The sequence below is a fragment of the Vombatus ursinus genome, unplaced genomic scaffold, assembly GCF_900497805.2.
Source record: "Vombatus ursinus unplaced genomic scaffold, bare-nosed wombat genome assembly UNPS02014821.1, whole genome shotgun sequence".
NCBI classification, from domain to species: domain Eukaryota; kingdom Metazoa; phylum Chordata; class Mammalia; order Diprotodontia; family Vombatidae; genus Vombatus; species Vombatus ursinus.
The window spans coordinates 41,126,867-41,151,751 of NW_020954599.1; the positions used below are offsets into that span (position 1 = coordinate 41,126,867).

At 36.1% G+C, this 24,885-nt stretch overlaps 1 protein-coding gene across 1 annotated transcript in view; it reads left to right on the forward strand.

The window, feature by feature from the left end:
* The window catches only part of VEGFC (vascular endothelial growth factor C), a 155,916-nt gene extending 135,887 nt beyond the window's left edge, over nucleotides 1–20,029 (forward strand). Inside the window, exons 5-7 of the mRNA XM_027837635.1 lie at nucleotides 6,891–7,000; nucleotides 7,655–7,988; nucleotides 19,527–20,029. Coding sequence (XP_027693436.1) covers nucleotides 6,891–7,000; nucleotides 7,655–7,988; nucleotides 19,527–19,641 — 559 coding nt within the window. The 3' untranslated portion in view covers nucleotides 19,642–20,029. The remainder of the gene's footprint in view (nucleotides 1–6,890; nucleotides 7,001–7,654; nucleotides 7,989–19,526) is intronic.
* The last annotated feature ends 4,856 nt before the right edge of the window (nucleotides 20,030–24,885 follow it).

Genomic DNA, 24,885 nt, shown 5'->3' on the forward strand with positions numbered 1-24,885 from the left:
TCCATGAACTAAGGATCACCTGCATGTCAAGAGGAAATGAAATCATATGGTTTATATTTGAATATTTTCCTATTTCTGTGACATTTCCCATTCCTGTAAAATTAGAGGTCTTGATCACATATACATACCTATATACACATACATATTGATAGATACATGTAGAAAGATTTTTAAATGGCAACTGTAGCCCCTCATTTCTATTTCACTACACCCCTTTTTTTTATTGGTTTCAGAAATGGCAGAATATACGCCTCAAGGACATAGTCATTACCCATTGCAAAGTGACAGTTAAATGCCATTGGTGTCTTTCTTCTTCTCCCTCCCCCAACTCTGTATAACATTTAGTTCTTCAGCATTTCTAGCCACTAAAGAAATGCACACACAAACAACAACAAAAAAGGACAAAAATACAAAGTATTAATATTTATAAACTAGATGTATAGGATGCAAGTTTACATAACTCAATTAAAATTATATATTACGAGGTTTTTTTTAAAATAAATGTTGTCATTCAGTCATATTCAACTCTTCATGACCCCATTAGGGTTTTCTTGGAAGATACTGGAGTGGTTTGCCATTTCCTTCTGCAGCTCATTTTACAAATGAGGGAACTGAGGCAAATAGGTTTAAGTGACTTGCCCAGGATCACACAATTAGTGTCTGAGGCCAGATTTGATCTCAGAAAGATGAGTCTCCCTGTTTCCAAGGCCAGTACTCTATCCACTGTGTCACCTAGCTGCCCTTAAATAAATGATCTACAACTAATATCTGTAATGTGACATGCTCAACAGGAAGATAGTTTGTTGTCAATCAATAAGCATTTGTTAAGCACCTTCTATGTACCAGACACTGGGCTAAGCATTGAGGAAACAAAGAAAGGCAAAATCTGTCCCTGCCCTCAAGGAGCTCACAATCGAATGAGATAACAAAAAACAATTGTGTATGAACAAGACATATACAGGATAATTTGAAGATAATCAACAGAGGGCAGCCACAAATACTGAAGGAGATCTGGAATTTCTTGTAGTAGGTAGGATTTTCAGCTGGGACTTGAAGGAAGCCAGGAGACTGAGATGAAAAGGGAAACCATTCCAGGGGTAGGGGACAACCAGAGAAAATGCCCGGAGTCAGGAGATGAAGTATCCGAGCTGAGAACCAGCAAGGAAACAAATATTATTGGATTGTAGCATATAGAGGAAGGGAGAAGAAGAACATGTTAAGAAAACTAGAAAGAAGGGGCAGGTAGGTGGCACAGTGGATAGAGCACCAGCCCTGGATTCAGGAGGACCTGAGTTCAAATCTGGCCTCAGATACATGATACTTACCAGCTGTGTGACCCTGGGCAAGTCACTTAACCCCGATTGCCTCACAAAAAAAAAAGAAAGAAAGAAAAAGGGAAAAAAGAAAACTTGAAAGATAGGATGGGGCCAGGGAAGGGCTCTGAATGCCAAAGGATTTTCTATTTGATTCTGGAAGGAATATGGAACCAATGCAGTTTATTGAATGGGGGAGGGGAGAAGAGTGACATAGTCAGATATGTGGTTTAGAGAAGGTTAATTTGACTAAGTAGAAGATGTACTGGAGTGAGGAAAAACTTGTGACAGGGAGACAAATCAGCAGGTCATTGCCACAAATCCAGCAGTGAGATGTTGAGGGCCTGTACCATACCAGAGTGGTGGCAGAGTCAGACAAGAGGACAGGTATTGCAAAGGTGTTGACAGGCCTCCTTAGCAACAGAATGGAGGGCTGAGAGAGTGAGGAGGAGGGGATGACACTCAGATTCTGAGCCTGGGAGGATGGTTATTCCACTCAACAGCAATAGAGAATTTCAGAAGGGGGAGGAGGCTTTAGGGGAAAGGTAATAAGTTTAGATTTTGATATATTAAGTTTATGAAGTCCACAGTGTATCCAATTTGAGACATCCAATAAGCGATTGGAAATGCAGTTCTGGAGGTCAGGAGAAAATCTAGGACTAGATAAATAGATCGGAGAATCGTCATCATAGAGATGATTGGAATGGATGAATTCACCAAGTGAAACAGTATAGAGAGAAAAGAAGATGACCAAGGAAAGAGACTTGGGGGACACATACCATTAGTGGGGCTCACCTGGAACTAGATTCCATAAAAGACTGATAAGGAAAATCAGGATAGAGTAGTGGCATAGACATCTAGGCAGACGAGAGTATTAAGAAAAAAGGACGATCAACAGTGTCAAATATTGGTTTAGTGGAAAGGGCACTGGACTTAAAGATAGAGGACTTGGATTCAAATTAGTTTTTCTATGGCTTCAGGCAAGTAACTTAACTTTCCTAAGACTCAGCTTCTTTATCTATTTAAAATAAAAAGATGTAGTTGGCCATGACACCAAGGTCACTTCTAGCTCTAAATCTATGATGCTACGCAGAAGTTCTCACTCCTGAATGCCTTAATATTTTTAGCATTTAAAAGGCTATATAGATTAAGATGCCAAAGGATTGGCAGATCAAGTTTTTTTCAAAGCTGAATGAGAACAACTCATTTCTGTACACTAGGCAAAGTCTGAAAACTATTATGAAGAATACTATTTATGACTTTTTATACATATATCAATATTACTTTTACTTTTTTTCTGAAATAAAAATTATATAAAGAAAATAAGATGATATGGTATTTTCAAGGAGGTGCCCTTGGAAACTTCAGTGGCACAGTATATCTGTCTATCCATTCAACAAATATGTGTTCAGCATCTACTAAACATACAATGTTGTGCCATAATCAGTTGAAGCTACACAGGTTAATGTGCTATTCCTGACCTCAAGGCCTTTCTAGTGTAATAGGAAAGATGTGACAAACATAACTCAAAAATTAAATAATATAAAATAACGATGTAAAAGGTATTACTGAGTAGCATGTCACAAAAAGCTCTACGAACACCTAAAGTCAAATGAATTATAGGACAATAAATGCTGTTAGTTCACAGAATGAAATCCTATGGATTGAGACATCTTGCATGGTGAAGGTAGTAATAGAGAAGGAAGATCTCAAAGGATTAGAAAGAATTGGGTCAGTGAAAAGTGAAATGAATGGAGCATGAAGTGAAAAGAAGAATGAAAGTGCCTAGTAACTATGTTTTGTGTTTTATGGGCATGAACAAGAGTTCAAAGGCAAGAATGAGTATATTGTAGTCATGGACAATGAGTAGAATAGTCTGGCTAAGTTAAAAAAAAAAAGAGGTCACATAGAAGAGTAGAACAAGATCTGGTCAGATAGGTTATTAAGTTCCAATTGTGGAAGGTCTTTAAATGTTAGACTAAAAAGTTTGGACTTTTTTACCTGGGCATTGGGAAGCCATGGAAGGTGACATGATCATTGTCAGGATATGTAAGCCAACCAACATTCATAGGAATGAGAAAATGAGTCAATAAGGTTTATGCTGTTTCAATCTGATCAGAGCATGTGATGGTAAAGAAAGGGATAGAAAAGGAGGGACAAAAGGCTAAATCTAGCTTGAGGACTAGTTTGTTGTGTTTACAATCTTGTAATTCTTTTGTAAAAATTTCTGTAATGTTTACTGCAACACTAAATAAAACATGTTTGCTTATAAGAAGTTAGAAATAGTGGGGTTTATTGAGGAAAATTTCATCCTTATGAGAACACGTCTCCTTTTACTAAGGAACAGAGAGTGAATTTATAGGTTGCGCAGTTCTGACTTGGAAAATGGGACCCCAGTAGGATTTTTAATCTATAACAGACACTAAGCCCAAATGCTTAGGAACTTGACTCTCCATCAGTTTTTTTTTTCTTTCAATTTTTAAATTTCCTTTCTCTTTATTTTTAATTTAGAGGTTTGTTTTTTTTTGAAGGATAAAAAAGAGCCAGATAATAAAAATGGAACTGCAAAACAGGTTTCAGTAAAATGCAAAGCAGCAGAAATGGTCGTGGCAATCAAGCTACCAATTAAACATGTACATTTCCTGGCCACAAATAATCAAGAACTGTGACTTTTGTTCTGTCCAGTTTTTTGTTTAGGGTATTCTGACAGCCTCAATTCAAGTCTTCCTCTGAAGTGTTAGCCCAGTGCAAAATGCCAGTGGGTTGGTTCTTTCTAGGTTAAGCAAGCATTATCAGATCTTGAACCTTCTTTGTTTTTCCCCTCATAGTGTCTAACATAATGATCTCCTAAGCTCCCCTGGGTTCAGTTAATCAAACTTTCCCCTGGCTCTATCCTGGACCCTATTTTCTGAGAGCTTCTATAGGTTTCAGATACGGACTCAGCTATGTCAGAAAACCAGTTAACTAAGTTTAAAAAGACTCATCATTAGAGGTTGGGCTATTTATTGTTTTTTTGGTTTTGGGGTTTTTTAGCCACATGCTTGAAGTTGAAATTTGAACCCATGGAGGTTGATGAGATTACCGAGGAGAAGGTATATAGAGAGAAGATGAGAGGACTTAGGACAGAGCCGTAGGTATAACCAAATAGAGGTAGTGCGGGAGGGACAGTGATCCAATAAAGGACACTGAAGGAGTGATCAGACTGGGAGGAGAAAAACTAGTGAAGGGCAATGCCACAAAAACAAGCAAAAGAGGAGTGAGCATGTAAGAGATGGAGGTGATCAGCAATGTCAAGTGCAGAGGAGAGCTCCAGAAAGACAAGGACTTAGAAAATATCACAAGATTTGCAGTTAAGAGATCATTGCTAATTTTGGAAGTATCACTTTCAGTGGAGTGATGAGATCAGAAGCTAAATTGAAAAAGGTTGAGAAGTAAAGGTAATAAAGTGATGGGTACAAACAGGTATCTTTTTTCCAGGAGTATGGCCATGAAAGAGAGGAGAGGTATAAGAAGAAAGTTGGTCAAGGGAACTGGGTGATAGGATAAAGAGAATTCTTTTAAGGTTGGGGGAGGTCTGGGGATTATTTATAAACAATAAGGCAGAAGCTAGTGGATAAGGAGACACTGAAGATTAGGGAGATGGTGATGGGACAATTGAAGGGGAAATCTCATACAGGAAATAGAAGATAAGGTCAAGGGTACAATAGAGGGGCAGGTGATATCAAGGAGAAGAGCCACTCTTCCTCTGAGACTAGAAAGAGGATTGTGAGAAGATTGTTGGGAGCTGGGGGAGTTAGAGGGTTGATTTTTTTGGTGATTTGAAGTGTAGAATTGGAAAAAGAAGAGGGAGATTCCAACACATGGCCTTTATTTTCTCAATAAAGTAGGAGTGGAGGTCATCTGATAGAAAGAGCAGGAAGGGGATGGCATAAAGTAGCTTGAGAAAAGTATGGATGATTTAGAACAACTGAGGGGTGTGAGATAGTCAGTTAGAGAAGTAAGATTAGGATGTAGTAGGGAGGGCCCCAGCTGAGATCATATAAGGAAATTTTATAGTGAACTCAGTTAACAAAGTTATGTGACTTACTCTAAGAAAACTGAGGACTGAAGAGGTTAAGTAAGTTTTCCAATATCTAACCCAGCTTAAACACCTTCAGTGGCTCCCTATTTCCAAGAGGCTAAAATAAAAGCTCCTCAGCATGTCTCTTAAGGCCATTGTAAACTTGATTCTAATCTACCTGGCTAATCTAATCTACTCCAATCTACCTGTCTATCAGGCAACTAACTATTCTTTAATTTCATCCTACACTGCTATTCTTTCCCTGTCCTCTCTGAGGCAGTGCGGCATAGGGGAGAGAGTGCTGAACTTTCCATGAGGAAGATCTGGAATTGAATCCTGCCTCAAATGCTTACTATGTGAACCTGAGCAAGTATCTTCACTTCTCTGGGCCTCAGTTTTCTTTTCTGTAAAATAAAGAGTTGAACTTGATGACCATTAAGATCCTTTACAACTTTAAATCTATCATCCTATTATCCATCTTTATGTATTTACACAAAACACCTCTCCTCTACCCTAACCTCATGCAATTTCTCCTCATCGTTGCCCATCAAAATCCTTCAAGAGCCTCCTTACGGTCCATATTTTCCATGAAATCCATAATCTCCCTGCCACCACCACTGAATGAAAGCAATCTTTCCCTGCTTCAATTTTCCTAGAAAATTTTTGTTTCATTTCTCTTTTTTCTCCTTCACATTCGACTTTATCAGCAAGCATTTCAATGCTTACTATTTTCCAGGCATTGTGCCAAACATTTAGAGATACAAATAAAAGCAAAAAGGAAAGATAGGCCCTGCCCTCAAGAAGCTTACATTCTAATGTAGAAAGGCATCATATAAAATGGAGCTGAAAAATGGGAGTGAGAAGAAATACTTATGTAGAGAAATGGTAGCAAAATCTAGAGAATCAGAAGCAAAGCTGGGAAAGGAATCAAGGATGGTTGGTCCAGGCCTTTTCTCAAAACGGTTCTGGAAAAAACTCACCAACTGGAGAAGGGGGCAACAATGGCAGAGAGATGTTCCAGGGTTAGAAGGCCAGAGGGCACTTCTAGATTGAGAAGGCAGCTAGGGACCCAGTGGGAAAGTCCAAAATCAGAAGCAGAGCTAGGAGAAGAATTTTACAGACAGTAAAACTGAGGTTCTGAGAGTTTAAATGATATGCCCATTATATGAGTTTCAACTACATTTCCATATAATCTACTTTTGTTTTATTTTGTTTTTTGTTTTTTTTGGCTAGGCAAGGGGTTAAGTGACTTGCCCAGGGTCACACAGCTAATAAGTGTTATGTGTCTGAGGCCAGATTTGAAATCAGGTCCTCCTGAATCCAGGGCTGGTGCTCTATCCACTGTGCCACCTAGCTGCCCCCATATAATCTACTTTTAAAAGCTATGATTATTTTTTTTTATGTCATGGTATAAAAGTACTGAATTGGGTGAAAGTAGTTGTATACAGTATACACAATCACTTAACTTTTTTCTGTCATAACTATGTTATTCCTTAAACTCTGTATCTTATCCAAAGGTGTCATGCAACGAATAAGACTTGCCCCAAAAATCATATCTGGAACAATCACATCTGCAAATGCCTGGCTCAGCAAGATTTCATTTTCTCCTCCAGTGTTGGAGACAGTGGTAAGAAAAATGACTTTCTAAAGATTAGAGGCACAGATTCTAGTTTTTTGATTAGTATAAAGTGATTTTACGTTTAAGTTAGAACTCTGATTTGAACAGTTATCCAAAACAAGTCCCAAGGACTCATGATGGAAAATGCTATCCACCTCCAGAGAAAGAAGTGATGAACTCTGAGTATAGATTTAAGCATACTTTTTTTACTTTCTTTATTTTTATTTTTATTGTGTGTGTGTGTGTGTTTTCTTTTGCAACATGGCTAATATGAAAATGTTTTGTATTACTTCACATGTATATTCAATATCATATTGCTTGCTTTCTTGAGGAAGGATAGGAGGGAGAGAATTTAGAACTCAATTTTTAAAAAATGAATTTTAATTTTTGTGTAAGTAATTGGGAAACATTTAATGAAATAGAATATATTTTTAAAGTCAAATTAAAACTAGGCAGGAAATATTAAAATAGCACTTATTATTTAAAAGATATGATCACAAAGTTTGTAATTATTACTATTTTTTAATGTTGGTGAGGGACATTTCTAAAAAAAATTTTTGCATAAAATGGCACCTCTTTGCAAGGTGAACTAAGGTATTCTTCCTCCCTTTCCCAGAACAAAAGAAGGTATCCTTGCAATGTTTTTGTCTGACTTTTCCCTAGATGCTTCAGATGGATTCCACGATATCTGTGGACCCAACAAAGAATTGGATGAAGAAACCTGTCAGTGTGTATGCAAAGGAGGACTTCAGCCTTCAAGCTGTGGACCCCACAGAGAACTGGACAGAAACTCCTGCCAATGTGTATGCAAAAACAAACTTCTACCCAGCTCATGTGGAGCCAACAGAGAATTTGATGAAAACACATGTCAGTGCGTATGCAAGAAAAGCTGTCCAAGGCATTTGCCACTAAATCCTGGAAAGTGTACCTGTGAATGTACAGAATCTCCAAGTAGATGTTTATCAAAAGGAAAGAAGTTTCGGCAACAGAACTGCAGGTAAGAGCATCTGAATCTTTCCAACACTGATACACTTTTCACAAATCACAGGTAATTTCTCCTCTTGCTGTAGGGATGACTTAAGCAGAAAATGAGAGTCAAGATCCAGGCAGACAGACATTAGCCATTGGTATCAAAAAGATCTGAAATAATATAGCAGGGATATACATATAAGGGTGGAATTTCAGGGAAACACTCCAATTCCTAGCACAGGAATAATAAGACAAGACTCAAGTCCTGGAAGAGAGATGGAAGGAGATGTTTTATGGTTCATAGGAAGCTATTAGGTTAGATGTTTCATTGTTTGGGAAAGAAAGGCTATGGTATTTTTGGATATGGCCTGTGAGAGATTTTGCTTTGCTTTATCATGAATATTTGTTTTTAAATTGTTTTGTTTTCTTTTTCCTTTTAAAGTATGGAATAGGAAGTATAGGAAGAGAAAATAAGTGCTTGTTAATTTAAAAAAAAAGAAAAAAAGAAAAGGTGTAGGCTTTTGGAGCCCAGAGGAGACAGAAAAACAGATAAATGTGTATGGCTAAGCCATGATAGCAGGAACAGTATCTTTCCATTCAGGGTTCTTGGAAATTTATGAGCCCAGAAAAGAACTCCTTACACTTATCTCGAAGAAGACTTGGACCAAGCCAGGAGGAGAGATGGCTTATTAGGGGATATACCTGTTTAGCAAAAAGGTTACAAAAGACACTCTAGTCCAGGGGTTCTTAACTTTTTTTAGTGTCATGGATACCTTTATTAGACTGACAAAGCCTAAGAACCCCATCTCAGAACAATGTTTTTAAGTGCATAAAACAAAATACAGAGTATTATCTAGGGAATATATTACATTTAAAAAAAAATTTCCCCATACAAGTTCACAGACTCTCCAAAATATATTTACAAACCCCATAGGGATCTAGGATTGCCAGGTTAAGAACCCATTCCCTAGCCTAACCAGTAAAAAAAACCACTGGCCTCCTTCCAAATGGGACTGAATCTGAGAATGAAGATAGATATTAACTCTGAAGTCTTGTCAGGTCCTTCAGCCAATGATTTGACTGCTCACTCCATGGAAGGATAGGATGAATGGTGATAGGATTTATTTAGGCTATTTAGGGCTGAATCTGCAATATCATTTGGAAAAACACAGAATCAATTTGGTCTGAAGGGGTGAGTACATTCAGGTGAAGATGGTATTGCTGGAATTTCCTGGCTAACCCAAGATTGAGAGTTGCATGTTGCTGATAGGGTTTAGGGCAGCTAGGTGGCACAGTGGCACCAGCCCTGGAGTCTAAAGGACCTGAGTTCAAATCTGGTTTCAGACAATTTCTGGCTGTGTAAACCGTCGCCAAGTCACTTAACCCTATTTGCCTCAGTTCCTCATCTGCAAAATCAACTGGAGAAGGAAATGGCAAACCACTCCAGTATCTTTGCCAGGATAGCCCTCAACAGGGGTGTGAAGAGTTAGACATGACTGAAACAACTCAACAACAACAAAAGATAGAACCTAGTTGGTGAGGATAAGGAAGTTTTTATAGTGAATAGATGATGATAGGGTGGGTAATCTAGAAGGACCCAACACCTTCTGTTGAAGGCTGTGTAGCTTGGATCAGTTAATTACTTAATCCACAAACATTTATTAAAGCCTGCTATATGCCAGGTACTATGCTACGGACACACACACAAAAATGAAAGTCTCTGCCCTAATGGTGCTTTTATTCTATCTGGGGAGACAACATGTGTATACGTAAGTATATAAAAGACAAACACAGAAGTAAAATGTGTCTGGGGGAGGAGGACACTGGAAGCTGGGAGATCAGGAAAGGTTTCATTTAGAAGATGCAACATGAGCTTAAGCTTGAAAGAATCAAGCATGGAGCACTCATACCAGGAGGGCAGAGAATAATCCTTTCCCTGGATCACACATCTTTGGAAGCCTTGAAAGCTGGCAGGCCCCAGATATGTATTTCCCAATTTAAAAAATGCTTTTCTCCCAACAACCCAGGAAGGTAAGTATTGCCATTGTCATCCCCATTTTACAGACAAAGAAACCTAGACTCACCAAAACTAAGTGATTTGCTCGGGGTCTTGCAGATAATAAGTGGTGGAAATGAGAGGTGAATCCAGGTCTTCTGACTCCCAGCCCGTTGTTCTTTTCATACATACCATTCACTCTCAGATCAGTGATTATGCCTGTAAAAGGAGGTACAAATTAACATCATAAGAATAATTTTATCTATGAAGGGCTTTCAAGATAAAACATACTTTTTTTCTTATCTTTAGCATGACTCGTAATTTATTTCTCTGACTATTGAACTCTTGTTATAGGTGTACAACTTTTCTCATTAAAAGGTTAAAAATTAGTTTAAGTAACAGGATTGTGAAACTTAAATTATTTTTTTCCCACCCATAAGTCTATAGGTTAAACTTCTTCTGCTGTAGTAATGTTACTTTGTCTACACCCCCCACCCACCACCACTTTCAGTGCATCCTTTGAGAATTTCTTACAACATTTTTTTCACCAATCACCTGTGTAAGATCAGACATTTCCAGTGAGGAGGTTTTCACCTTCATTCCTACTTTTAGTGTTTTGAATGGAGATTGTATGAAATTGATATTTTCTTCCTGCTCATGACTCTCTCTATATATTCAATCAAAATTGATGAATTCAAAGCTAATAATACCATCCAGCTGACTAAATCCTTCACCATCAGTGGAAAACCCTAGAGTATTGCTTTGTAATCACAGTGACTAGGTTTGTAAGTGAAGGAATAATAAATCAGAAATACAGAGAAAGTTTAGGAGAGTTGATATGTTTAGGATATTTACATATTAAAACATCAAAACATAATGTCTCACAAGATCGTGGTTCCAGAATGGGTAGCAACTTCAGTGGCCATGTAAGAGCTCTTGTTAGGTTCTTGCTTGCTACACTCAGCAATTTCATTCTCCTGCTCATAAACTGCTCACTCTGAGTGATTGACACAGCAAAGTCTAGAGGAAAATAGCCAAGAGAATTGGTGTTAACTAATGACTCTATTGACTGTCTTGAAACACATTATAATTAAAGTAGTGGCTTACTTAGCATTACCCTAGAAAAACGCAGCTAGGTTGGTTGCTCAGTGGATAGTGTGCTGGGCCTGGAGTCAAGAAGACGAGTTCAAATCCAGACTCAGACATTCACTAGCTATGTGACCTTGGGCAAGTCACCTAACCTCAGTTTGCCTTAATCTACTGCAGAAGGAAATGGCAAACCACTCCAGTATCTTTGCCAAGAAAATCCCATACAGGGGCATGAAAAGTTGGAATTGAACAACAACAACTTTAGAAGTCTTCCTGAATTAATGTATTCACAAAATTAACTCAATTTTTTTAGGGAGTAAGTTAAATGCTTACAGGAGAATCTGTAGGAGCCAGAGAATCGGATTGCCTATTAGAGTTTTCATTTACACTGGACAAAATCCAACCATTAAAAAAAGTGCCCATGTAGAATTTGTCATTTTTTATCTTCTTAATAAACAAGAAAGTACTTCAGAATCCTATTTAAACACTTTGTTCAGCTAGCAAGCAAATTAAGCCTGTGTCACATTAAAAACATCAAACAAGCTAGAACTTTAGTGTAGGTGGGTGAGTTGCTGTTTTCATTGTCTTTATTACCGATCTCATGCATTGAATTCAGGTTATACATGCTTGGGCATCCAGTGAACCAGTTTGCAGACATGTAAGTGGCATATACGATTTCCAGTTCTGTAAGGCCATTTCTGTCCCTGAAATGAACCTCATTCCATGACAGCATAAAACAAGCACGTTGAAATTGTTCTAAGAAGGAAAACACTGACAGTACTTCAGTACAAGACATTAGAGTGTAGTATCTAGAAACTGAAGGCTCTAAGCAAAATGTTTAGTAAAATTATAGGAATAAATCATTACCATGTACATGAAAAAGCATCATTTAAAAGGATTTAGACAGCAATCTGTTGAAACCTGAAACTTATCCTGATTCACTGCCAGTTATCAGAGAATGCCATTAATTGGCAAAACAGCTATCTGGCACAGTATATCATATGGATTGTCAGAATAAATTTATATGAACGATAATAGCAGACATGCTTTAAAAACCCTCTCCCACAAAAATAAATTGATGAGAAACATCTTTTAGGAATGCTTTTTCAAAAGTGTTAGTATGAGGTTTTCCCCATAAATTTCCTTCTTGAAAAAAATACTGATTCTATTTTTGAGTTCATCACAACTGTGGAACCAATGTACTGTTTTGGTTTCTTCAATTGAGTTAGTTGTTGTCATCCATATGGATGTTCCCTTTAGTGATTCAGGTTGCAACACATCCATGCCTGACCATCCTGTATGATTCGACCATACAGGTCATCCAGTAAGTGGGCCACAGGAGGTCCACATACTGTTTTTAAAGTAAAAAGTCAAATCTCTTCATTTTAATAATTTTTGCAGATGGCTATTAAGTTAGTAGACATAAGCTTATAATTACCTTCATTGGGTTTCTTTTTTCTCTCAATAGTTGAGCAATTTTATTTATCTTAATTATTTCTTTCTACCCTACAAATAGCTAGTGTTATGCTTTTACAAGAACCACTGAGGAAAAGATTTTCTGCACTATTACACTGATTTTCTATCTTATCTTTTACCTTCACTGATCAAACTTCATCCTTACATTAACAACTGCAGAAAGATTCTACAGAAAATCTAGATTTGTACTTGCAGATAATTACATCCTTTATTTTTTCAGTAAATTTCAAAGTATATACCACTATTTATATTTTTTTCATTAATGCTTGAAGTAATAAGTCCAACTAAATAGATTATATGAATTTCCCCTTGCTGGCTTAAAAATCATATTCCACAAATGTACTCAATGAGAATACAGTAGATCCAGTCATACTCTCAGATTAACTGCCTTTATTTCTTTAGCATTTTTAATTTCCCACTTCATTTACTGGTCCTTTTTTTTTTTTTTTAACAAATTAAACCATAAAACATTAGAGGATATTTAAAACAACCTTAAAAGTTAATGTATGTAGTGTAGTCTAATCAGTGGACATAGTGCCTATAGACTTTTTAAATTGAACTAGAAAAATTTTAAATCAGATTTATTTCCTTCAGTGCTGTGGTTCATTAAATTTGCATTCACTGTTATGTCATACTCATTACTCTTTATTATATGTGAGATAAACACTTTTATGTGTATTTTTATGTGGGTACAAGCATGGAGGACAATATCTCAGGGCAGCTTTGAGAAACTTTTTTTCTTTTCCCTGAAGTTGATTCTGAAAAGAGGGGAAGGATTTTTGTGGATCAGTTTACTGCCATCATGACAATCTTTTTTAACCATCTGACTCCTACTTAGTAATGAACTCACCTGATATTACATTAACTCAAATCAATGGCAAAATTAATTAGAATCTTCTAGGTCTACTGATATTTTTCCATTCCTCGATTCATTACTGCTTAAATAAAAATGACTGTTACTACATATTCATGTTTGAGAGAAAAATCATGGAATGTTATCGCTTCAAAGTCCCTTAGAAATCACCTTGTCCAACAACATTATTTTATAACAGAAAAAGCCAAGACCCAGAGAGATTAAATAACTTGCTCAGGATCACACAGACACTTAGCAACAGATGATTTTCAAGTGATTGAAAAGTCATGTTTGCCTTTAGGATTTCCTTTCTTTTCAAGATACCAAATAGCAATAGATCCAGTATTCTTCAAAAATGCTGTTAATCAAAAACATCTGTTTGGACTTCATATACATTAGTAATATCAATCTTGTAATAAATCAAGTAAAAGAATGTGTACGAACCATTGTATAAATGTTAAAATTCTATAGAAATATAATAAATGTAATGGGGTCCCCAAAAGTCCAGTCACTTCAAGAAAGCATCCAGGATATATAGATGTGAAGCTTCTGAATAGTCTACAATGCTTTGACCTTTCTTTTTTTAAACTAAAGCTATTTTTTCCCTATGTATTTCAACATCCTTCCTTGTGCTCACCTTCATAGTGAAGTCATCAAGTATCAAAGTATCTCAATTTGGTTTGCCAGATTTTTGTGAACTTCTTCATTAAATATTCTGTCTCTTCTTCCCCTTCAAGAGATGAGCATGCATGACCTGTAATTGTCCTATATGATCATTTTTTTTTATTTTTGCTCATCTTGAGTGCTATAAGACAGAATCACTGCGTCCCATGAAAATAATATCTAGCATTTACATACCACTTAAACCTTTGCAAAGTACTTTACATATGATCTCATTTGATCCTTACGCCAATCTTGTGAGATAGGTGCTATTAAAATCCATGTGTTACAGATGAGGAAACTGAGGCACAGGGTGGTTAAAGTAACTCAGTCTATGTTTATACAGTTAATAAGTTTCTAAGACAGGATTTAAAATCCAGGTCCTCCTGGTTCCTAATCCAATGCTCTATTATTCATTGTGCCACTTGAAAAAAATATATTTCTTACTGCCGTTGGATACACAATGAAGTCAACTCTAAAAAATCTTTTGCATTTTCAAGGAGATGTGAACAATCCTTCACTTTAGCTTCAGTTTTCTTTTATCTTTTGGTTTTTTTGTTGCTTAGTAGTTTCAGTGGTGTCCAACTCTTTGTGACTCCATTAGGGGTTTTCTTTGGCAAAGATACTGGAGTGGTTTGCCATTCCCTTCTCCAACTCATTTTACAGATGGGGAAATGGAGGTAAACAATGTTAAGTGACTTGCCCAGAATCACACAGTTAGTAAGTGTCTGAGGCTAGATTTAAACTCCAGAAGATAAGTCTTCCTGACTCCAGGCCCAGAACTCTATTCCCTGTGCCACCTAACTGCCCAATTTTTGGTTAGTTTATTACAAATATATTAATACTGCCGTTATTCAGTTCTATGCTACTTTATTTGTAATTGGACAAAGATCTTACGTTTAGAGAACCGATACCTAGATTCAAATTTATAGACAGCCTAAAAATCATATGATTATTAGTGCATTGTAACCTTTTCTTTTTTTTGGATAGCTGCTCCATCATTATGGATCACTATGGAATGATAAAGAGACTGTATGGACCTGAAGGCCATTAAAAAAAATTTTTTTTAGGATATGTTGACAAGGCTGATTTTTTTTTTTCACCTAGAGGACCACTTGGGTAATCAACCTGTGTATACTTAGTTAATTGGTCCTTGGTTAAGAGATTCAATCTGTCAACAGGATTACACTCATAGCCCTTCTAGCATAGAACTACTTCAAAGTCAATCTATCAACAAGGATTTATCAGGCTCTAACTCTTGCTGGAAACTGTGCTAAAAGCTGGGAATTTAAATACAAACAAAAAAGGTAGTCTCTGCCCTCAAGGAGTTGCTGAAAAGGGTAAGAGAAGTGGGGGGAGACACAGGCAGGAGAGAGTTGTTTGGATCACAGCCAGAAGAGACATAAAAAGAAGACTGGTCTGGGTGCCATTCTTAAAGGGAGTCCTGGGAGGAGCCATCCAATAATAAGAAGGGTCATAGGGTACAATGGAGGTGTGAATTCCAGGGCTGGAGTGATTTTCCAGGATGAAGAGTACTTGAGGGAGTGTATACCCCTATTACAGCCTTTGAGAACACAAGGCTACCTCCACACTGCGACAAGGCCTGGGACCAGAAGTTTGTGCAGGACATAATTGAAAACCTTAAAATTTGAATTATTTACATTTTGCCTAAATGGAATACATATATATATATATATATATATATATATATACACACACATACATACATATACATATATATGAAAATATTGATATATATTTATATACACACACTGTATTTTTGTTTTATCTGTGTATTTTTGAAGCTTTTTGGTTTTAAAATATACTTGAAATCTATCTATATCTAATCTAATTATACATATGTGTATATATACACATATATGTATATATATACATAGGTATGTATATATATGCATGCATATAATTTCACTTTTACTGACTTTATATGTCTTTCCATATTACATTGTATTTTTTTATATTGGTTATTTTTATGGAACTATAACATTCCAGTATACTAACGTTCTTTAACTTATTCAGTCATTCTCCAATTGTAGGCTATTTAGGTTAGTTCCAGTTTTACATTATTAAAAATAAAACATCCTGCTATGTATATTTTTAAACAGATACGTTCTTTTTTTTTTCTTCCAATCATAACTTTAGGCTAAAGTCCAAATAATAGGACCATAGAATCAAAAGTTCCTCTGATCAATTTTGTATCTTTTATTATATATTGTCACTTTGTGCTCCAAAAAGCCTACATCAGTCCATGGTCCCCACCAATAATAAGAAAGAGGGCCTATTTTTTTTCAATGGCTTTTATAATTTAAAATTATCTCTACTCATTTAATATGTGTAAACTTACATCTTAAAGTTGTCTTGATTTAGATTTTCCTGACAAATAGAGAATTTGAATAGCTTCTCCTGTGGCTATTAAAAATTTGTATTTCTCCCTTCAAAAAGTATCTGTTCATGTTGTTTTACTATGTCCGCTTAAAAAGTTGATATTCCTATAGATGTATATCAGTTCTTATAAGCTCTGGATCTTTATTATAGTGAAAGGCTAGGACTGGAAATTGTCATTTCATTTATACAGAGAATTCTCTAGGGAGGAAAATTCTTACTTTTATTTTGGGTTGGTATTTTTCTGCAACTTACAAGTTACCCTAAGAGATTAAGCAACCTGACCCCCCATCACACAGACTGTCTCAGAGGCTGTACTTGAACCAGATTTTAGAGACCTGGTCTCTTTATCCACTATGCCATACTGTCTCTTTATATCTTCTGTCTTCATTGCTCTTTGATATATTAATTACTAATATTTCCCCCCATCTGATATTTTTGTTTTTATTTTTAAGACTTTTTTGTTATGCAAAATTTTACTTGGAGAAGAAACAGCCAGAGTAGACCTATGATTTCATTAGTAGAAGGAGTTCCTAGAGGGGAACTTCATCTACCAATACGGATCAGTACCCTCTCCATAATTCATTGTCCTAGTTGCCTGGGCGCACTAAGTTTGACTTGTACAGGGTCAAACAGCCAATATATGGTAAAGGTGACACTCAAACCTCATCTTACTGACTCCAGGTATAGTTCTTGATCTACTTTTCCACTTTGTAAAATTCTAACTTGCTAAAAGCAAACTCATCGATGCTGTCTGTAGCAATTTCTTTCATTTGTTTGGATTTTTTCTCACAACAAATGAGAGTACTGCCTCCACTGGTGTGAATTGAAATCTATCCATTCCTTACCATCAATAAGCATTTTTTCCCAGTCCTTCAACAAATCCACCACAGAGCATCTACTCAGCACACTGAAAGCCATCTTCTAAGTTTAAAAAAATAAATTTTGTGAAAACTAGTAAAATACTTTGGATGACTGTTGTTCCTTACTATTAACATATGTATGACCATCCCATTTGCTCATCCAGTCATATATATCCTTCCTACTATCTTTTATGAAATTTCCCCCTCATAATAGCTTTCACATTTGACCCCTTCTCTGTATTCACATGACTATTGAGTTAAGACCCTCATCACCTCAACTACATATCACAGTATCCTCCTAATTGGTCTCTCTGCATTTTATCTCTCCCTTTTCCAATTCAAACCCCACTCTCACAACTGCCAAACAACTTTCCAAAAATGTAGATCTGATAACTATGTCACTCTGGTACTCAATCAATTTCAGTGACTTTCTATTGCCTCTAGAATAGCCTCCAAAACCTTTCATGAATTGGTTCCAAACCACCTTTCCAGTCTTATTACATATGAGACCCCTTCTCTTCATCTATGATTTAGCCTAATTGTTCTTGTTGCTATTTCTCTCACGTGATAGTCCATCTTGCATACCTTTGCACTGCCTGGCCCCTGTATTTGCAATGTATTCCTTCCTCACCTCCAACTCTTAGAATGCATTGATTCCTTCAAGACTCAATTCAAACATGCATCATTTAACCTGCTACATGAAACCATTCTGGATACCCCAAGCTCTGGTATTTTCTCTCCAAATTTTATTAGGTAGATATTCTTTATGTATGTGTGTATGTGTGGGGAGGGGTGGGTGTGTGGGTGTGTGTGTGTGCCTCCTTAGAAGCTCCTTTAGGGAAGTGGACTTTTTCATTTTTTTCTTTGTTTCTCCAGAACCTCACCCAATGCTTAGAACCAAGTAAGAGCATGACAAGTATTTGTTGAATGATTTGTGCATATGAATATATAGTCAATGGAAATGAGATGTAAACTACTTAAACCCAGCATAAGTCAAACCATTGTCCTTTGAATCACCTCTAATACTATTGCTTCAGTGGTTGTGGTTACCAGCTCTGTGATTTGTAGTTATATAACATAACAGAGAGAGAATATAGGTGTTGAACAGATGGGCTTTTGTGTCAGGGAGCAACTTGGGATCATTACAAGTACTATCGAATTTCCCAAATGCAATACAACCTGCTCTCTTCCTCCTGTTCAACTCTCAGACCATCCTATTTTTAATTGTGTAGTGCTTGAGCAACATATATTGACTGATGAACCAGCTGAATGACTGGCCATAATTTGTCATAATTTCCCACTATTACTACTTTTACTATTACTATTTTTAAAGATTTATTTACTTCTCAGAAGATTGCAAGCTTGTCCTTTTCACATTTTGTAAAACAAAGGCATATTTGTAATTAAAATAATATGTTCTATTGAATTTTAACCTTTAAGCATAATGTCCTTGTTAATCTCTCTTAATATTTTTATCAGGATTTTATCCGTTATCATCTATGTCAATTTGGCTTTTTGTGAGGATAACAGTTTTTAGAAGAATATTTAAATTTTGATCTGTTAAATTCTCTGAATTCATCCTGCTTTTTGTAAACAGTATAATTTGGGATTTTGCTTTTCTATCCATCCCACAAACTTTTTTCTTGTAATTGGAGTGGAGGGTGCTACTTTATTATATAAGACAAAAAAGTGGAGTTCTTGTTCTTCTCCCTGAATCCTGTTCCTCCTTGTTTTATAAGTTTCACATGAAGATCAGGCAGGAAGGGGGTGGGGGTTGTTGGGAGACATCCTGCAGCCATCTGCTAACTGGAGAAGAGGAGTGAGGGTGTGGCTGCTCACTCAGTCATAGCATGACTCTGTTTGAACACATAAAAGCCTGGGGTTCATTCCAGTCCCTAGTTCCTGCAAATTCTGCCATGATTCTATGATCACAGTAAATCAACAGCCCTTAAATATTTCCTTTCATAAATTCTGTTACATGGTACTTTTTAAATACAGAGTGGTACTTCAAAAATACTGATTTTCATAATGTACCTATCATATGAATTTTCATTAGCATCCTTCTAGTTATTAAGTCATCATCCAATACATTGGACAATACATTCCCCTTCTCTTTTAAATTTGATAACATTAATGAAATATTTGTGATTTTAATATGGGTAAATATGCTATATTATTTTTCCCTGTCTTTAACCAAGGTATATTCTTCTTCTGCTTTTTTTCCCCCAGTTGTTACAGACTACCATGTCTGGGTAAAGTGAAGCGTTGTGAGCCAAGATTTTTATTCAGTGAAGAAGTATGTCGTTGTGTCCCTTCACATTGGAAAAGACCGCATATGAACTAAATAAACAGCATCATTTGCCAGTTAAGCATACAGTTTTCTATGATGAAAATCAGACTATATTGCTATCATTTGGAACTCTTGATAAACAGAGACCTTGTTGGGGCCATGATGAAGACACAACTGATTTTTCCTGAACAATGTGGATGGGGCTCACTTGCATAAAGAACTCATTTAAGGACCCATTTTCTGCCAATGACCAAACAGCCTAGGTTTTTTCTCCTTTGTGATTTTTAAAAAAGATAATGACTATATAATTTATTTCCACTAAAAATATTGTGCAGCATTCCTGTTTATAGCAATAACAATTGTTAAAGCTCACTGTGATCAATATTTTTATATCATGCAAAATATGTTTAAAATAAAGTGAAAATGTATTATAAACTTGTAATAATGCTTACTCAGTCCATTATCCTATTACATGTTCTGAATACACTGACTGACAGACAAAACTATCAGGTTTTTTTTTATTTTTAGAAAACAAATACCATGTGACAATTTCTATGAAAACATGTCTTTGCATGAGAAGTCTCGGTGAAGAAGCAATAGCCCATATCCATAATATTATAAATCACTATCTTGAAAACCTGTAGCCAAGGACCCTAATTTCAGTACTTTGGGGGATATGTAATTTCACCTCCACAGGCCACACAACATCTTTCTGACTTAGTCAATGATCAGAGTTGCTACAGTTGAAAAAGATGTAAATCTTACCACCTAATCTTCTGGTGAGGAGCCTCTCTGAATTTAGTGTCCTCCTAAGAGGACACTGATCAGCTAAACTCCAGGATCCTACTTGATTCCAGTGTTAGTAACCTCTTCCAGAACTTACCTTTTCTTGGCCTTAACCTTTGAGAAACCTCCATTTCCAGGATTGCATATCAGGGGTGGGGAACCTGTGGCCTTCTTGGTCCTTGGGTGTGGGCTTTTGCCTGAGTTCAAGTTCCACAGAACAAATCATTTTATTAAGGAGGTTTGTTCTGTGAAGTTTGGATTCAGTCAAAGGGCCTCACTTGAGGACCTAGAAGGTCACATATGACTTTAAGACCGCAGGTTACCTATTCCTAGGCTAAATAGATCTGAAGATAGTCTAATTTTAAGAGAAATGCTAATTTTTTAAAATAACTTTTTTTCTTTTCATTTAATCAAAATAGATGGAAACGTTTTTGTTTGGTTATTTTGCAGCTGCTGGTAATGAAGTTCATGTCTTAAGTGATTGTGAATTTACAAATTATGTTAAAGTATTTTCAAAATATTTAGTTGCATATTACTAAAGTATGTTTTTGCAAATATTTTCTGCTAGTTGACATAACTTCAGATAAAATAAGAATCAGAAAAGATTCATTACAGAACCAAAAGAAATTTATTTCAGCTACACCACAGAAATATTTTTCTTTTTTTTTTTAATTATAGAAAAATCACAAAACCTTAGAGCTGGAAGAATTCTCAGAAGGCATCTAGTCCAATCCATAATTGAGCAAGAATTCCCTTTTCCTTGTAAAGAGTGATTCAGCCTTTGTTTGAAAGCCTCCATAGTGAGGAAACCAATGACTTCCTGAGGAAGTCAATTCATCTTTTGGATTGCTATCATTGTTAGGAATCTCCCCACCCCCTTACGTTACCCTAGATTGTAGAACATTTAGGTAAGGTGACCTGATTTCATCAGCTACAGCTAAGTGCTCTCTTGTTATCTCCTTGAGTATACTGGATACTAACTCTCTGGTAGACATTTTTGTTCCGTCCTTCCCAATCCAAAGATCATATTACTTGGCAGAGAAAACAGAAGCAAATTCAGAGTTGGGGAGCTTTGCCTTTTTCCTGTCTTTGGTGTTCATTGTCCCATCCATCCCAATCAGTGGTCTGTTCCTTATTTGATTCTACCCTCTCCCTAAATAGAGATTTTTAAAAGCCTTTTTTTTAATCTTTAACTTTTGTGGCTAGTATCAGCTCTTGTTCAGATTGAGCACTCCTGACACCATTTATTAGAAGACCGCGCTACATTTGTATTGTTTCCTTCTCTTGCTTTCATCTTCTGCACTTGCCTTTTTAAAATCTAAGTTCATTGTTGAGTTCTCTGTGCATCCCCAGCGCTCTTTTGAGAAAACCACCTCTTTTCTTCATTAGAATAATTTCTCTTTTGTATTTTCAGCACTTCCCAGATTTTTAGCAAATATTATCCTATCTTTCCATTCTATGAACCCTTTGAATTGCTAGATTTGAGATTCCTGTTAAACCAAGGCCAACTTGCTTTTCCTTCTCTATCAAAATTCTTTCCTCAAACTTCCCAGCATTTTAGTAATAATTAGCTCTCCATTGATGAGAATCAGATCCAGAAAATAATTTTCCTTTTGGTGATTCCTCTATCTTTTTGAGGATGAAGTAATGATTAAGGCAAGTCCAGAACATATTTGCAGCTCTATATTTGTCCAAAAAAGAACTTTAGCAGATGTCCATTTAAATTCCTCATAACTATATCATGCCTCTGTGCCAGGTTTGTGATCCAATTCCTGAATTTGTAATCTATTTCCTCTTTCCATCCTGGTTTTCTCAAATACACCTCAATGTCAATGTTCTGTTTCTGAAATTCACTCAAATGATTCTTATCATGTTTATCCCCTTTTCTTCCTAGATCTATTTACATGATTCATTTATTCTTAGTAAGCATAAATAATCACTAATCTCTCTTTGTTTCTTTTGTTTTACCCTCCTTCCTTTTATATCTTTTAAATAAAGTATATCTTTTCAGGTCATAGTCAAATCATTGTCTCATTCTATCAGACTCAAGTAATACCAATAGATCAAATTTTCCCCCTTCCTTTAGTATGTTTCTTTTATCTTGCTTATCAGTAACACTTTGTGTTACAGACATCTGAGGCCACAGATTTTATTACTGACTTTTTCCTTAGATCTTGTATCTTATGAACTTCTGGGTGTCTCAACTCCTATTCTTCCTATATCTTACCTCTTCTCTAGTACTTAGCTCTGTGTGTGTGTGCAGTTATCTCTCTTCCCCTTCATTTTCACTTTCAAATCCTTTAAATAAGATTTGTAGAACTCCAAGCAAATATACTCGTACCTCTCCATCACTGGTCTAGAGCCTCTCATTTCCATCATTTAAACCATGGTTCAGACATCCAAATGTCATTCTCAGACAATACTTTTTAACCATCTCTTTACTCCCCAACTCTACCTTTCTCTCCTGTATCTCTTGATGTCAGCAGACACTGCTAGCAAAAGCAACTGCAGCCCTAACATCTTCCAGTTGTCATTGAATATAATAATCATCAAGTCTCTCAGACCTCAGGAAGTACTGTCAGATCTTATATGCATGCCTTAGAAAGACAGAAGACTCCTTCATTGCTATAGAGTCAAAAATAACTGCCTCAGGACCCCTTAGCATCTGGATGATCTCTCACCTTATAGTGCTTGTGGGTGCACACTATCATTCCTTGGAGAATCAGCAGATAACTTCTATGCAGAAGTTTCTGGCTCCTTCCTCTTCAAACAGAACCATGTAATCATTTATTAGCAAAAGTTTTGTTACCCTTCTTCCCTTTCTCCTCTGTGCGGCATTCTTCTACCTTCTAACCTCCTGACACAGGTAAGGATTCCCTTCTATCTCCTTGGATAGCTTATATATATTATATATATGTTTTCCACAATGAAGTTCTATGCTTTCTTTTTTTTTTTTGTTTCTTTTTTGAAGAACATTTCATTATCTTGAATAACCTAAAGAGTGGTGAGAAATCATTCAATACTCTTTACATAATTTTCTAAAAAGGAGTCTAGTCTGCACTTAGAACAGATAATAGACACTTGCTAGTGACAGAAATAAGCATCTGCAGGTCAGTGCAAGATCTTTGACATTCCAATGCTTTTCTTTGGGAGTAAATGTTTTCACTGTTATTAAAATCACATCAAATAAAATACTTGCCAAAAAAAAAAGGCTTTGTCTTGAAAACCAAAGATAAGATGAGAACAGAATAGTGGAATGAACATAGAACTTGACACCAAGATGACCTAGGTTTGATCCCTGGCTCATATAATTGCATGTTAGAGATTTAGAGCTGGAAGGTGTCTCAGAGGCTATTTGGTCCAACTCCCTTCATTTTAAAGATGAGAGAATAAGATCAGAGAGATTAAATGAATGGTCTAAAGTAATTACTACATAAGTAGTGAACTCAGAATTTGAACCCAGATCCTGTGACTCCATATTCAGCCCTCTTTCCACTGTACCACGCTGCGTTATAGAAAGCATGTGATTGGGAACAAATAATTTAACTTCTATGCCCCTTGGTTCACTCATGTTTAAAATGGGCGTAATAACACTGGTACATCACAGAGTCTTGTGAGGAAAGAACTTTATGATTTTTTTAAAAAGAACTAGTAAATGTCACCTTTATATTAAGGGAGCCAGGGTAAGTGGAGGTCTACAAGAATGTAAAGAAGATAGTCAACAACCTAACTCTACAAAATGGATTTCAATAATTAGAAAAATATAAGCCAGTAAAATTCAGAAGAAAAGTACACAAATGTTGATGTATGATGTGTATTTCAACATTCTAATGATTCAGAGCAGGTCTAAAAAGATTTAGTTGGCAAAACTGTGCTCTAAAAAATATTCTGAAATGTCATGTTGCTGATTCTAGGCCATCTTAACATCAAACATTAATTGAGTATAAATTATATCCTACACTGCAATGAATTATAGAAAGCTGTGTAATTCATGAAGAAACTTCTAGTATTTTTGCACTTTGAGGAATAAAGCCATCACACTGTCTTAAATAAATGTATTGTATTAATCATATACTACTCCCTTATTTTTTACACCTGAGATTCTGAGGCATTGAGTAGGCAGATGTACTCACCTCATATTCAACCTACTGGTAGTCTTATGTCAAGAAAATTTAAAAGTCTTGAGCATTGGCAAAGAGAAGCAAATTTGAAAGTGACTACAACTTCCTTAAAATTTCTTAAAAGGGACAACTTTAAAAATCAATGTCACAGATTAGTGTGGGAGAGAGAATAAGACAAAGATGAATTATCTCTCTGCAACTGATCAGGAAAGGAGAAATCCCTGACCTAAAATATGGTCAATGCAGCTCACAGTCAATATCATAGTTTCTCACCAAATTTAGACCAAGATCAAAAATAACTCAGAATGATCTAATTTGTCACTGTCAATACTGTCAACTACCTTTTGCCTGAAGATTGTTAAGTTATGTTAATTTTCAAATTAAACTAAAG